General features: G+C 35.5%; 2 protein-coding genes across 2 annotated transcripts; both read right to left on the bottom strand.

The window, feature by feature from the left end:
- Positions 1-4845: 4845 nt before the first annotated feature.
- LOC142634821 (uncharacterized) lies at positions 4846-5543 on the bottom strand. The gene is made up of 2 exons (XM_075809072.1): positions 5424-5543; positions 4846-5331 (listed from the first exon to the last, which is right to left on the bottom strand). Exons 1-2 carry the CDS (start codon positions 5541-5543, stop codon positions 4846-4848), a joined length of 606 nt encoding a protein of 201 aa, XP_075665187.1.
- Positions 5544-6746: 1203 nt separating this feature from the next.
- Positions 6747-14323, bottom strand: LOC142633549 (NADP-dependent malic enzyme). The gene is made up of 20 exons (XM_075807790.1): positions 14052-14323; positions 13363-13670; positions 11830-11950; positions 11666-11740; positions 11224-11375; positions 11017-11122; positions 10781-10846; positions 10243-10338; positions 10045-10116; positions 9846-9929; positions 9663-9761; positions 9211-9258; positions 9047-9100; positions 8858-8956; positions 8651-8740; positions 8479-8556; positions 8259-8333; positions 8069-8159; positions 7184-7312; positions 6747-7096 (listed from the first exon to the last, which is right to left on the bottom strand). The coding sequence occupies exons 1-20, from the start codon at positions 14079-14081 to the stop codon at positions 7008-7010; spliced, it is 1962 nt and encodes a 653-aa protein (XP_075663905.1). The 5' UTR covers positions 14082-14323; the 3' UTR covers positions 6747-7007.
- Between the last annotated feature and the right edge of the window lie 394 nt (positions 14324-14717).

The raw sequence follows: 14717 nt of genomic DNA on the forward strand, positions 1-14717 counted from the left end.
TCTTTTTCTTATAAAAGATTTGATATTCTTAAACACAAAGCAAAGGTTATTTGCATATATAATCAAACTTCTAAACCAAAATTCGACAAATCAGTTCCACCAAAACAAAGACATTAATAATTTCCCGATTGTCCTTTTTTTTCTTAAGAATTACAACTTGAAAGACCCAAGTTATGGACAAATTAGCTCTTAATTTGTTCAAATCTTGACTTCATGCCTAGGAAATTCCGTGTATTAATTTTTCTACGGTATGACTATATTAAGTGATAAGTGATAACCAAGAAAATGACCAAAGGGTTTATGTGAAATCTTTGTCCTCTCTTTGTGGTTGCTGAGAAAGTTCGAGGAGAATTAGATATTTAGGTTGAAAGGTTGAGAAGTGGACCCTAGACTCAATTTCGTGTCAAAAAAGTAGACTTCTTTGAGGTCTAAAAAATGATAGCGTAAGGTAAAGGAGACAAAAAAGATAACCGTGTGACTGTGTCTGTGTTAGCATTTTCAACATGCTGTTTTCTTAGTTTTTACTAAACTACGAAAAGAAACGTGAGCAAATTTGCTGTGCTAGGTTCTCTAAAAAGAGCAGACTTTGAAATCAATAAATGACAAACAAAGGTCATTTTGGATCAAAACGTGTTCCTATGATATTTAATGGTTAAAACGAGTTAAAGAGGTAGAGATTAGGTCCACACGGAAAGAACACAGAATTGTGTCACACTTTATCTTGGTCAAAGGTAAAAGAAACATTATGACCTTGAATAGAACTTGCTCGTAGACCAAGCTGGTTCTATTGTTTATGTTCCAACAATGGGGGCTAAAGTGTGCATACTTAATGTTGAGTGCCCCATGATTGCTGTCATGGACTATGAAATTTCATTGGCAGAACAAATTGGATGACCATCCACGGATACTTTAATATGAAAACGACACTAATATGATACGGATACCACACTTTAAATAAAGTGTCCATGCTTCCTAGATTAAAAGTACACATAGATCCTTACTTAAATCGACACGTAATAAGTTTGAGAAATTTTCTACACACTATTTTCAAAGAAAATTAAGTTGAAAAAGATAATTTATTTTTTTAAAAAGCTATAATCTTAAAGCAATTTTAGGTTTATTTTAAAGAAATTTTCTCCAAACTTGTTTAAAAAAAAAAAAATTAACGTTCAAAAAGAAAGAAGAACAGTAATCTTAAAACAAATGTCGGCTAAAGTGCACAATTCAGCTAACTAGTGGTCCACACAAAAAATTGCTTCTTTCCATTTACACGGCTTTAGGTATAATCCAGTCGTGGTCCTTTCTTTGTTCTATGGTATGACTACTTCGACTTTGAGTTTGACAAAGCCCAAAGAGAGGTTCAAAGTTCAAACATGGACTTGCTTAGCCCAAGTGGCAGTACAAGTCAAGAGAGTCCCCAATTTCTCATCGTTCCGATTAAGGAAGGATTTCAAAATGGACCCAAAAATGCTAGTTGGGCCACATAAATCCTTAAAGTCATTGTTGTTAAGAAATCTAAAATTTATTCGGCCCAAAATGGCTACTACAATCATGATATTCATGGTCCATTAACCACCGGAATAATGCTAACTAGCTAGGAACACGTCTAACTACACCCCCAAATCTGCAATATACTCAAGTATCACATTATGATTGATGTACCTAATTTTTTTTTCCCAGAAAGTACCAGAGATGGTCCTATGGCTAAGTGCTAAAATTCAACTATAATATAAGTTAATATTTAAGCATGTTGTAAAATTTGGTATGAATTTAAGTGTCTTTGTCGTAAAACGACTCAAAATACTGTTTGTGGTAACTCATGTCAACGTTTAATAATACAATATTCTGAGTGCAAAAAAAAAAAAAAAAAATTTAAAAACCCCAATCAATAAGTTACAAATTTAATTTTAAACCTACCATTCACAACTTTCACAAGCTCTTTGATTTCCTAATACGGGTTCTTAAAGATGGCCTTATATATAGTTTTTAATTTGAAAAGCCATAGAAACATCATTGAAGTATATCTTGAATCAATTTTAATTCCCACCAGAGGAATTGAATTATTATTATTATATAAAAGAGGAATTGTATTATCTTAACACGAGTACACGACAATGGCACCAACCAAAATGATTAGTGCATTGGTGTTGCCAAACACCCCCACCTTAAGGTCCATATTTAAACATTTCTACCTTCAATTTTGGTCTAGGCTTTAACCAAACTCAAAGAGAAGTCTAGGCCTACAACCCACCAAAAATACGCTCAATTGGGCTAGACTACGTTTTGCAATAAATAACTTTTGTTCTCGCTCTATGGATTTGGCGCACAAGATGACACATCTTACATTGTTTTGAGTTAGCACAATTGCGCAAACATCAAATACTTTTTATGGATTCATTTTGAACCAGCTGTCATCTTCATACTTGTTGTTTCCAAAACATAGTTATATATAGTTTTATACGCGGGTTAGTACCCCTTTCCATCTTCTTTGTTTGTGTTGTGCGTTTATTTCTCACAAAAAAAAAAAAAAAGTATAGAACTGTTATATATATATATATATATATATATATATAGTTTTATACGCATTTTAGTGGGCCTATTTAAATTTTAAACATTTTGTTTGGGCAGGCTTAATGCAGTACTCAATGCTCATTGGTTATGTTATATTATGTATCTATTTAGGAACCGTTTATTTAATTAAAATTAAAATTTTTTTGCTGAAAATACTGTAAATAAAACTAAAAGGTAGCTAAAATAGTACAGTAAAATTCATAAATAGTATCAAAAAGTACAATGAGACCTATGAATAGTAGCAAAAATAAACTAATTAGTAAAAAAAAACTGACTTTTTTAAATCAGGCCAAACGCACACAAGGTCAAATGGGTTAGAATTATGTCTCCTATCCATTATCAGTCTTCGTTGACTTTTTTATGAAATACATTACAAAAGCTACCATTACAAAGCATCTCTAATCAACTATGATTTATAAGGGCTTTTTATGTGAGTGTCAATTTAATCCATGCATTTGTACTTCTAATAATTAATCTCTTTCATATTATGTACGTGACTTGTGCCAACTGACAAGTAAAAAATTTTACTTAAAATTCGAATGAAGTTAATCACATTATTATATGTACATGATTTTGTCACACACCCATATTTCTTAAATAAATTCATATCTTAATTTATTAAACCTAGTTAAGAAGAAGACTAATGATTGCTTACAAGACTCAGTTCAACATTAGCTAAATCGTTAAAATGGATCATACTCATAACTTCATAAGAGTCAAATAATATAGAAGGAAAAAAAAAGTGTAATAAACGACACCACTTAAAGAAACTAACTTACATAAACAATACCCATTTGTTAGAGAAGATTCAGTCGACGATACTTTTTTTTTTCAAATTAGAATTTTCTTTTTAAAGAAAAAATTTTAAAATTAGAATTGTATATAAGAAAATAAAATTTTAATTTGAATGAAATTGGGAAAAAAAAAGTCTTCAAATATTCGTTTACATGTGCTTTTTAATTATTTAGGCATATGCCTTGTGACTAAGATATACGTGGATGAGTCAATGACCATGTTGGTCTAATGGCACCTCCCTAGGTAAGGGTTGGGGTATAATACTATAATTAGTGTGTGTGTGTAAGGAACCAAAACAGTACCCTTGATTTCCTTACTTATAAATTCTTGCAGAAACCAACCCAAAATGTCCGGAAAAAAGCCAGCACAGCAGCCCCAACCCCCAAAGCTACCTAAACAGTCACCTCCCAGCAATACTAGTCAGGCAAAGAACCCTGGCCAATCAGTCCCAGTTTCCTCAGTGGGTAAGTTACAACTTATTTATGCAAAGACAACTAAGCTAACTAAGGCCATATGATTACATTGAAAACAAAAAAATAGAAAAGTCATTTGGTTACAAATTGGTTACAAGAATGGATATTCTTAATACAAGATTACTAAGGGATTCTTGTAAGAAGGAGATATGTTGAACCAAGCTTGCCTCCAAATGGGACTTGAACTTCTTTATATAGACTGGGAGGAGCCTAGGATCCTCTAGGAGAGTTTAGGATTCTCTGAAGATTCCTGAAATTCTAAGGGGAGGGGAGGATAATTTACTTTTTCCTATAGTAAAAACATTTTCCACCGAAAGTAGATGAAAACCTCGAAAGCGCAGCGTAGCTGCGCCACTGTTCATGTTTTGTCTTTTTGTGTCGGCTGGTATATATATAAAAACCAAGTTTTAAAAAATTTAAAGAGAGAGAGGGAGAAGAGACGTATGTGGACGATCATATTACTAATCAAAATCAAAACTAGTTGGGAGATTAGTATTTAATAAAAGATAATAATGTCAATTGTTAACCTCTCAAAAGATATTAAAAAAAAAATGAGAGAGATCAGCCATCATTCACCTCTCTCAGATTTCACAAAAATAAAAGCATCATGCACTAGCTATAACCTTTTATTATGTTATTAAAAGTACATAAGTGCATGTCATGTGATATATTTCATTATGGTTTGAGAAGGAAGGTTCTATTTGTCACAAGCATAGCATTAATTTGTCAAATAAAAAATGCAAGAACTAAATTGACACTTACATGAAACATGAAAATCTAAGGATGATATTTATTGAAACCCCAAATTATAAATGTACAATGTACAATGTACACTGCACAAAACACATTAGGTCAATCTTTTGGTCACAGCCCTTCATATCCCCATAAATGTAGAACATGAAAAATATTTAAAAATGATTCTGCTAGGTTTTACTACTTGATAGGGTTGGATCCAAGAGGCCAAGACCACAATCTTTTTTTTTTTTATAAACTTCAATTTCATTAATCAAACAGAAGGATACACAATGGAACTACAGTCGACCTTATAAGCAGATTTAAGAACATTAGGAAGATTGTGTTTATTGTAACTAAAGGACATAGAAGAAGAAAGGGTGAGTCTAGCAGCAATATGTGCTGCTGTATTACTGTCTCTCTTAGCCCAACAGAAAAAACAACTAAGAAAAAAGTCTTTAAGGCTTAAAGTGTTGCTGATGATGTTACTGATGGTCCAGTCCGGGGTGATTGACAAGGAGTTAAGGGAGTCGAAGCAGCTCTTAGCGTCCCCTTCGATGATAATATGAGTCCATTTCTCAGCCTTAGCTAATTGTGTAGCCCAGTAGATGGCAGAGGCTTCAGCTTGAGTGGGTGAGCAAGGGGTTATGATTCTAGCCCAGATTTTCAGCACATCACCTTTGTGGTCTCTGGCAACAACAGCTATAGCATTGCTATTCCTGGCAGTTGCGGCATCTGTGTTGAGCTTTACCCATCCCTGCTGTGGGGGTTGCCAGCGGCAGATTTGGTTGTCATTGTGTCACTAGGAGAGGCTGATCATGAGCTATCCCTGCAGAAATACTAAGTTTTTACTGCCTGGAATTCGGCCATGCTTTTGTGGATGTGTTTAATGGCTTCATGAATGTCTACCACTCCACCTTTATGTACAGCCTGGTTCCTGGTCCTCCAAATTTCATCGAGGATTAGTGCCATCTTAAGTGTTATCATCCATATATCTTTTGCGGGGCATGGGGAGGAAGGGGGGTCGATGATGAATTAGATGATTTCCTCTGAGGTTGATATCGAATGGTCCTCAGGTTTGAAACCCCACAGAGCTCTAGCTACGGTGCAATTCAAGAACAGGTGTGTTGGAGATTCTGCTTCTAATTGGCATAGTGCACATGTAGGGTCATGGGCAGCAACTCTCCTTTGGATATTTTCATTGGTGGGTAAGGAGCTGGTACCTACTCTCCAGAGAAGCATTTTGATTCTCTCGGGAGCTTGGATTCTCCAAAGTTTTTTCCATGAAAGGCTAGAACTTGAGGGAGTGAGGTTTTGCTCGGCTTGCTTGTGGTAGGCTGACTTGACAGTGAGGTTGCCTCTTTGGCCTAATTGAGATTGGAATGGCCAGGATTGCTATTGAGGATTCTGCATCAAAGATATCTTCTACAAGGCTTGCTTTCCATGCATGTATTTCATGGTCAATGAGCTGAGATACCATAATAGGGATGGCCACAATCTAATTGAGCAATTGATTGGTCGTGTCATATAGGCTGCATCCAATTGCTTCGATTTGAACCTCATCTAGGCTAACTGGATTCACTAGGCACCTAAAATTCATCCATCTTCGCAAAATTTTTGTTTTTTGTTTTTTTGCTTTTTTGTTGTTTTTTGGTTGAATACATCCAAACTTCACATCATTCTTGCGCTGGGATGACTTTAAATGGCTACAATTATTTACCAGCAGGCTGCAACTTGTCCTTGTGCGGTGAAGAGGGGGATGGAGTGGTTTGCTTGTATTGCTCAGGAGGACCACATGTATGGTCTAATTAAATTAATGGAGTGGGGCAATATTGCCTCAAACAGCTGCTATAGAGACTTTTTTTCTTTTACCAAAATTTTCAAATCCCTTTTGTGTCAATAGACTGACCATAAGGTCCATTACTGCCTACATGTACTTTTGTTACTATATGTCTATGATAGACATTCTAACTTTCTAAGGTAATGCATGTGATACTACATGGGGCCCGGGTGAAACCTATATTATAGCCGCAGATAATGTAGTTCAGAACTTTCAGATTTCCATATCATTGCAAGTTACAAGTTTGGGAATCAAGAATACCCGAATCATAAGTGCCACCCCTAATATCTGGGTGGGGCATACATTTTTGTAACTCCATAAAATTAAAATGCTCCTAGTTTGAAATTTTTGAATTTTTATTTCTTGTAGAATGATAAATTGAACAGTGCACAACATTTTCCAGACTATATTTTACCTGTAATACAACTACCAGCACCCACCCTATTCCTTACCCACCCAACTTATAGGATAGAAAAAAGGGGGAGAAAGGCTTTAAAAAATGAACATAACCAAAATGAAAATTGAAAAATGACAGTGAAAGGTTATATGATTAAAGTGAACTTCATACAATAAGTTCTAGAGAAACTTCTACTAATTCACCGGTAATTTCGATAGGCAGGGCTGTACATGCAGCTCTCTGCATACTTCACCAGATCTTTAGGCTCGGGAAGGCGAGTAGCCAAACCTACAAAGAAATTGTAAGATGTTAACTGCTAAAGTTGTTGGAGTTGGAAAAGAAAATTTTTGCAATCTCAGCAATTGGAGGACTCACCAAGTTCGTAAGCTTTGGCAGCTACATTAGCAGCAATATGAGCCGAAATCTTTCTGATGTTAGTGAATGGAGGGTATATGAGACCCCTGTCAAAGTTCTCCTGGCTCACCTGTGCAGCCAAAGCTTCCGCTGTTCCAAGGAAGTGTGCACAACCAAAGATGTATTAGTTATCAGTAGGAAAGTTTTCCTTGACCGTTAAAGAAAATCAGATGCTACAACTAAACAAAAACTTAATCACAATAATTGGGTTAATCTACGCTACAACATACACAAGAACAAGGAAAAGGTTCATCATTCCAATGGACTGTCAGTCCCAAGAATTCTTTCAAAGAGATCAGGCATAAGTCATTAATTATCATTTTCAACCTTTGGATGCAGCTTTCTAGAGTTGAGTTGACTGCATCAAACTTAAAAAATTACTTTTTCGACATTCCATGTCTACTGAAGGTAATTTTAAAAGTAAAAAATAAAAATTGATGCAATGTTTTGGCAAGGGATAGACCATAAACTCTTTCATAATTTTGGTTCCTTTTCCAATCTCCACCAGAAAGTCTGGTTCCAGCTTAAGCCAACATTTGGCCCACCTAAAAAGAGGTTCAGAACCCTTTTTTTTCCCCCTTATTGTTAAGTAACACATGCATACAATGGGTTTTAAACTCACAACCTCACCCTACACCCATTATTTTGGAGGAAGTACCATTTGAACCAGAGTTCATTGGCACTGAAAATTGCAGAACCTAATAACATTATACATTAGATGAAAGTTAATGAGAATAACCACCAATTTTGCTTGGAGTTGACAGGTTGAAAACAGTGCCACACATCCTGTTTTCCAAGGCAAAAATAAAAATTGACTCTTAAAAATCCATGTTTTGTTGCACTTACAGGCTGCCAGGAGCATGTCGTCATGAACACGGATGGCACCAGACATTATTAGACCCAGACCAAGTCCAGGAAAGATGTATGCATTATTTGCCTGAATCAAAAAGAAAAAAAAAAAAACCAAAATTAGTTGCCAAGTTTCTCATGTGTCTACATTTAGCACATTATTCATTAAATTCATCAGATTTAAGACCTGGCCAGGCACGAAAACCTTCCCATCATATTCAACAGGAGGAAATGGGCTTCCACTAGCAAAAATGGCACGACCCTGTCGGTAACAGAGATGAATAAAGAACAAAAAGAAGTGGGTCATCATTAGTAATCTAGAAGAGCTATAAAAGCTGAAAGATATCATTCAAAAACAATTTAAGATACTTTATAACTCAAAAAGCACAAGTGCATGTTTTTCTTACCTGACTCCATGTATAAGCTTCCTCAGCAGTACATTCAGACTGTGAAGTTGGGTTTGAAAGAGCAAGAATAATAGGTTTCTACAAGCAGTAAGCATATACAACGACCAACTTAGCTTCTCTAGGGTGTAAATACAACTCCTAAAACACAGAAGTAAATGGATAGACAATTTACCTCATTGATGGAGGCCATAGCCTCAACCACTTCTTTAGTAAATGTTCTTCCTACTCCTGAAGTCCCTATCAACACGGTTGGCCTAATTGCCTAATGACAAGAGAAAAGTTAGGGAATAGAGACTAAGGAAATGTTAGGTGTGTGTGTGTGTGTGTGTGTGTGTGAGAGAGAGAGAGAGAGAGAGAGACAGTCAGAGAGTGTTCAGACCTTAACAGCATCCACAAGTTCCTTAATTGGTTCATGTTCATGAGCCCAGGGCTTCTTGAATTGTTGGAGTGATTCCTTGCGGGAACTAACAATCAATCCCTGCAAAAGGAATTGTATGCAAATTTTAACTGATGGAAAGAAACAATAATCTACTGCACACTGCAAGGAGCTATATTAGGTTGTCCCTACCTTAGAGTCCACAAGCCAAATCTTCTTGCGTGTCTCTTCTAGTGGGGCATTTGTCTGCACAAATTAGGAGTAATACTATATTTAGATGTATCTACTAATTCTACCATAAATCACGTCACCCAAAAAAAAATGTAAAAGGAAAAACCCTCAGAGCAGCTTATAACCTGTTTAGACATCTCAAGGGCTATGAGTTCTGCTATTCCAGTACCAGCCTGTAACCACCAGACAAAAGTGAGACAACAAAGTCTCGGCACTTACAGTAAGGAGAAGAAAAAAAAAATGAAGAGAAGGGTTACTAAAACAAGTAGGGAATTACAGTTGAAATAAGAAGGATCATATATTCTCCATTATAGAGCAATGTAATTGCTTTTTAAGAAAGAGTTATTAAAAACGGCAGGTATGAGCCCACAAGGACCAAGAAAATTTAAGGCTTACAAGTGCTTATAATAGCCATGATTGAATAATATTAAGGTTTTCCACTGTCATCTACTCAACCTTTAATAATTTTTTCAAATCCAGAAATTTGTTATTTCTTTCTTTTTTATTAATTGTTAAATACAATAACACAGCCTTAATCCCTTTATTAATTGTTCAATACAGCATAATTTATACCAACCTCTCCAGCACCAAGGAACAGAAATCTGTGGTCAGCTAAGGTTCCCCCAACTAATTTCTGTCCTGCAACCAGCCCAGCAAGGACCACGGAAGCCGTCCCCTGCAGCAAGTGAATACCCAAATATTAAGGATACGTGTATCCCAATTTGCCAAATATCAACAATGGAAATCAACATTAGTTTACCTGAATATCATCATTGAAAACAAGATGTGTTGTGCCATATTTTGCAAGCAGATCAAAAGCATTGTGGTTTGCAAAGTCTTCAAACTGCAAGACATGGCAAACAGATTTAGAAAACACTAACCTACAAATAGATAAATAAGCCATTAAGCCCTGCAAACCAGATTACAATTAAATGGTATCTTTGGCTGGGGCCAACTACCTGGATGAGGACTTTTTCTCCATAATTCTGCTTGACTGCCATCATGAATTCATCTAGAAGTTCAGCATATTCCTATGGTTCAAAAAGAAGGCAAGTAAACTTTAGAATAAGTGTATAACAAATAATTTCATGTCCTTCATAAATGAAACTCAAATGAATAAATGAATGCTAGAAGAATTTAGTATGCAAATTACAAACCTGCCCGGTAGCCCTCCTTTGCCTGAGTCCAATGTAGAACTCATCATTCAGTAACTTCTCATTGTTTGTACCCACATCAATGGTTATTGGCAAGCACTGAAACAGACAAGGTGAAATTGTGGGTGACTGTCAACTAGTTGTCAAGTTTGCAGAGTCCAGTGCTCCATAATAACTTTTCCCACAATTTTCCATCAAATTTACAGCCCCCATGTTGCAAAGATAGAGTAGCATTATCATCAGTTCACTCACAAAGTGAACTAAGTGAACTGCGTGAATTACAGAAACATCACTAGCTACTTCACTTTCTCTATATCAATGGCAACATCCTGTGTACTCTGATAGCACACTGACTGAATATCCAAAACTACGAGTTCTATGGCAGAAGCTAATATAGAAAAATGGAATTCAAATATAAAAACTATGCTTTTTCCCCTTCCTTTAGAAAAGAATTGCTACCCAGTGGTAACTTGGTAATACACATGCATTTTGAGTCAGAAATGACAAGAATGAATAGCATTGGTTATGTGTGAGTACTTACAGCTGAAGGACGGATTCCCCCAAGTGCAGTATATAAGGAAAGTTTCCCCACTGGTATTCCCATCCCCTGTCAATATTTCATAAATTGACATCAATTGATTCTGTCATATGAGAGAGAGAGAGAGAGAGAGACTTGAAGAGGTAAAAGACCAATAACCTAACCAATGTCACACTTCAATGAAACATATTTCAGATAATAAGACATATCCTTAATAACAAACTCTTGATAGAGTTTACCTGACAGCCAAGATCTCCTAGCCCCAAAATCCTCTCCCCGTCAGTGACAACAATGACTTGAATATTCTTCTCGGGCCAATTCCTCAAAACCTCAAGAATTTTCCCCCTGCCAACAAACAGTTTCAGTTTGAACACAATTATCAAGATAAAATTGCATCAGAATTGACCACTAAAGAAGGGATTTAGAAAGTGTGCAACCAAACATACTTCTCTTTCAAACTAATAAAGAGACCCTGAGGACGCATAAAGATGCTCCCATATTTCTGGCAAGCTTCACCAACAGTGGGAGTGTAGACAATTGGGAGCAACTCCTCAACATTTTCAATGAGAAGTTTGTAGAACAGCCTTTGATTTCTCTCCTGAAAATTCAGCATAGCAAAACTTTCATTTTATTAAATTTCAGCGGGCATACGATCACCCATAATTGCATGAGGGAAAATGCAGATCAGCAATTCATATTTAAATCGAAATCATGTGTTTGCATTTTATAAGACTTTGAAACAAAATTGGAGTTATCGCCAGCATATTTACTTAAAACTTATTGTGTGCAAAACAGAAATTCAGTACAATCCAATATTGAACAAAATTTGAGAACCGTGAAGTCTCCAACTAAAAAACTCAAGCACAAATTAAAATAAATTGTGTCAACCTGAAGGTCCATCATGGCCATGTACTTCTGTAGTGGAACTTGATACTGGCGGATATTGTGCATCATTTTCTTTACCTGGTGAGTCATTTAGTGATAATGTTAAGTTAATATTATAAAAAATTAGAAAACCAAACAGCTATGGATGTATAAAGCTGAGTGATAACCTGAAGATCATGAGAAGCAACTGTTGGGGGCAGAAGGCCACGTAAAAAGTGGGCATCTCTCTCTCTGATAGTGAAGGCAAGCCCTTTATTGTGGTGTGGATCTCTCAATAAAGAATAACCACTGCATAGCAAGAGAAAAGCCAATAAATGAGAAAGTTAATATATACACATCATAAAAAATCCTACTCAATTTTACGGGCACTTAAGGTACTTTGTCCAACAGATCACCACATTTCTAGTAAGGAAGGACTAGACATGTGTTCTCAACGAACAAAATAATAAAAGATGCTATTATATCAAGGTCAGAGAAAATCAAAAGACTAATGAAATTGGAGAGGTTTTGTTATAAGAAGTATTCAAATTATTGATCCAACCCATATCAATTATGAAAGAATAGCCAGAAAAAGTTCAAATAATAAATTAAACGGTTTCTTTTTTATATAGAAGTAGGTACCCCCTGATAACTTGCATATATAGTGACAAAGACACGTACACTTGAGTGGGTGCAATTGCACTAGCGGTTTTTTTTTCTTTTTTTTCTTTTAAATGTTAAAATGATTTGAACTTTTTCACAATTGCATTCAGAGAGGAAAAAAAAGAGGTGGGGGGAGGGGGATTTCAACCTCATATCCACTACTTTCTACAAAAAAAAAATTTGAAACTCCTCACATAAATTAACTAGTTCTTAGTTTAATGCAATGAAAATTGGTTGTAGCATAACATAACAAGCACTCCCTTTTCATTCAAATGCATAAATTTAATTTTTTATTTTTAGTTAAGGGTTTGAACCCACTTGGAAGTGCATTGTTATTTTAGAAAAAGTCCTTAAAATATATATATATATATATTTATTATTTAATCAGTAGAAAAGTCCTAATAATATATAAAGGGAAATTTAAGAAAGTCTAGTTGCCACCAGATCAAACAAAACCGAGACAAGGGAATAAGCAGAATATTTGTGCATACTAAAGCTAGTATGCTATGTATTTATGTCACAACAAAAATCACATTAAGATCAGAATGATCAGATCAGAATATTATATTAAGATCTTCTTGTCTGAACATTAAGATCTACACAATCATTATTAGACCAAGACCCTCAATCATTAAGATCTACACAATGAAGATTAAAATTTTAGTTGCAAAAACGAAAGAGTAAAAAAAAAAGATATTTTGGTCATGAAGCGCACACACACACACAGTGACACAGAATATAAAAACACCAAATTGTTGTACTTTCACATAAAATATTTCTATTTATAAAAATGAAACGATTATAAAACAGAAGTGAAATCAAAACAAAATTACGTCCAACAAAGCATATATGTATGTATATAAATACAGAGAACATCATAAAATAGAAAGAAATCCAATATAATTTTTAGTAAACATTATAAATGCAAATGACAACATATTTAGCCAAAACAAGAACACGGATATCATCGGGAAAAAAAAATATTCTTAAACAAAAAAAAAAAAAAAAGCAAATTAGCATAAAAATAGATCAATGATCACACAAAGTCTCATTCTCACCTAGCAACAGAGACGCTCCAAGGTGTGACAAACTGGTCCTCGGTGGCTGAATCCTCACCGTACACGTCTTGGACACCACCAGCAACGGTGGGTTTGGAGTCCACGTCATCAATCAGGGCTGATGAGGATGAGGGTGACTCTGACTCTTCTCTCATTTCCTTCAACTTGTTCTTCTCTACCAAAACGGCTGCGTTTCCTTCACCAGCACGACCATTTGAGCCCAAAGCCACCACTCTCACCGAAACTGGACCTTTTCTCTGAACCCGAGAGATAGAGTAGCTACCGGACCCTGAAATCCCAGAATTGTTCTGCGCCACCAAAAAACATATATATATATATATATATATATATCAAATAAATTAAAATTAAAAAAAACCCACCAATTAAAAATGAACAAAATTTGATAAATTTGTGGTTTTTTTTTTTTAATGTGAATTAGCTAAATAGAGAAGACCCAGATAAGTAAATCTGGTTCTTTGGCTTTGAATTGTGTTATTACCAAATTATTAACAATTGGAAAGTTGGGAAAGTTAAGGAATTTCGTGGGCTCCAATGTGAAAGAGCATAACATGGAAAACCCAGAAGAAGAAGAAGAAGAAGAAGAGGAAAAACAAAATGGTGTAATTGTGTTTTGGTGAAATGGGTGTGCATAAAAGTGTGATCTGAGAAATGGGTTTGATTTATATTACCAGGAACGAGCTTCTATTCAGCGAGATCATCTTGGCGAGAAAGTGAGAGAGAGAAAAAAAATGAGAAAAGACCGAGTATTTTGGTTGCAAAACCAGTGAGAGAGAGAGAATAGGCACAGAAAGAGAGACTTGTTTAGCTAATATTATAGTTCTCTCTCTCTCTTTCTTTGGTGTCTTACTGTTTCTTCTCTCCAACTCTCTCTCTCTCTGTTTCTGTCTCTCTCTTTCAGCTTCTGCCTGGTTTCGTAGAGAGAGAGAAAGAGAAAGAGAGAGATCAGAAAATGGCTAAGGAGGCTGATATATACATAAATGAGAAAACAATGGGTGCAAATTGAATTTGTCTCGATATTACCAAGGTGCCCCTTTACGCAATTTTGGTGTTGTTGTTGTGTTTTTTTTTATTTTCTTTTTTTAAAGGAAATATTATAGGCACGAGGGGATTCATAAATCACATTTGTTGGGTGGGACCCACATTAGTGTGGGGGCTCTGTGGTTTTTTGAGTTCTTGTGGTTGTGATCTTTGGTGAATGGGAAAGAAGGTGATGCTGACTCACAAGAATGTGTTGCTATATCCAAGGATCAGATTTAAAGAGTTCTGTCCCGCACAACACATGTCTGTGATATCTGCATCCAGAGGATAGTCTCTCATATTAAATGAGTTCATAT

Source organism: Castanea sativa, chromosome 5 (assembly GCF_040712315.1).
Source record: "Castanea sativa cultivar Marrone di Chiusa Pesio chromosome 5, ASM4071231v1".
Classification (NCBI taxonomy): domain Eukaryota; kingdom Viridiplantae; phylum Streptophyta; class Magnoliopsida; order Fagales; family Fagaceae; genus Castanea; species Castanea sativa.

Coding starts and splice junctions, on each gene's coding strand:
- LOC142634821 (XM_075809072.1), bottom strand. CDS start 5,543: ATGGCACTAATCCTCGATGAAATTTGGAGGACCAGGAACCAGGCTGTA. Junction 5,332..5,423: donor GCATGGCCGAATTCCAGGCA/GTAAAAACTTAG, acceptor CAACCCCCACAG/CAGGGATGGGTAAAGCTCAA.
- LOC142633549 (XM_075807790.1), bottom strand. CDS start 14,081: ATGATCTCGCTGAATAGAAGCTCGTTCCTG. Junction 10,117..10,242: donor AAAGGAGGGCTACCGGGCAG/GTTTGTAATTTG, acceptor TTTGAACCATAG/GAATATGCTGAACTTCTAGA. Junction 7,313..8,068: donor CGACATGCTCCTGGCAGCCT/GTAAGTGCAACA, acceptor TCCTTGGAACAG/CGGAAGCTTTGGCTGCACAG.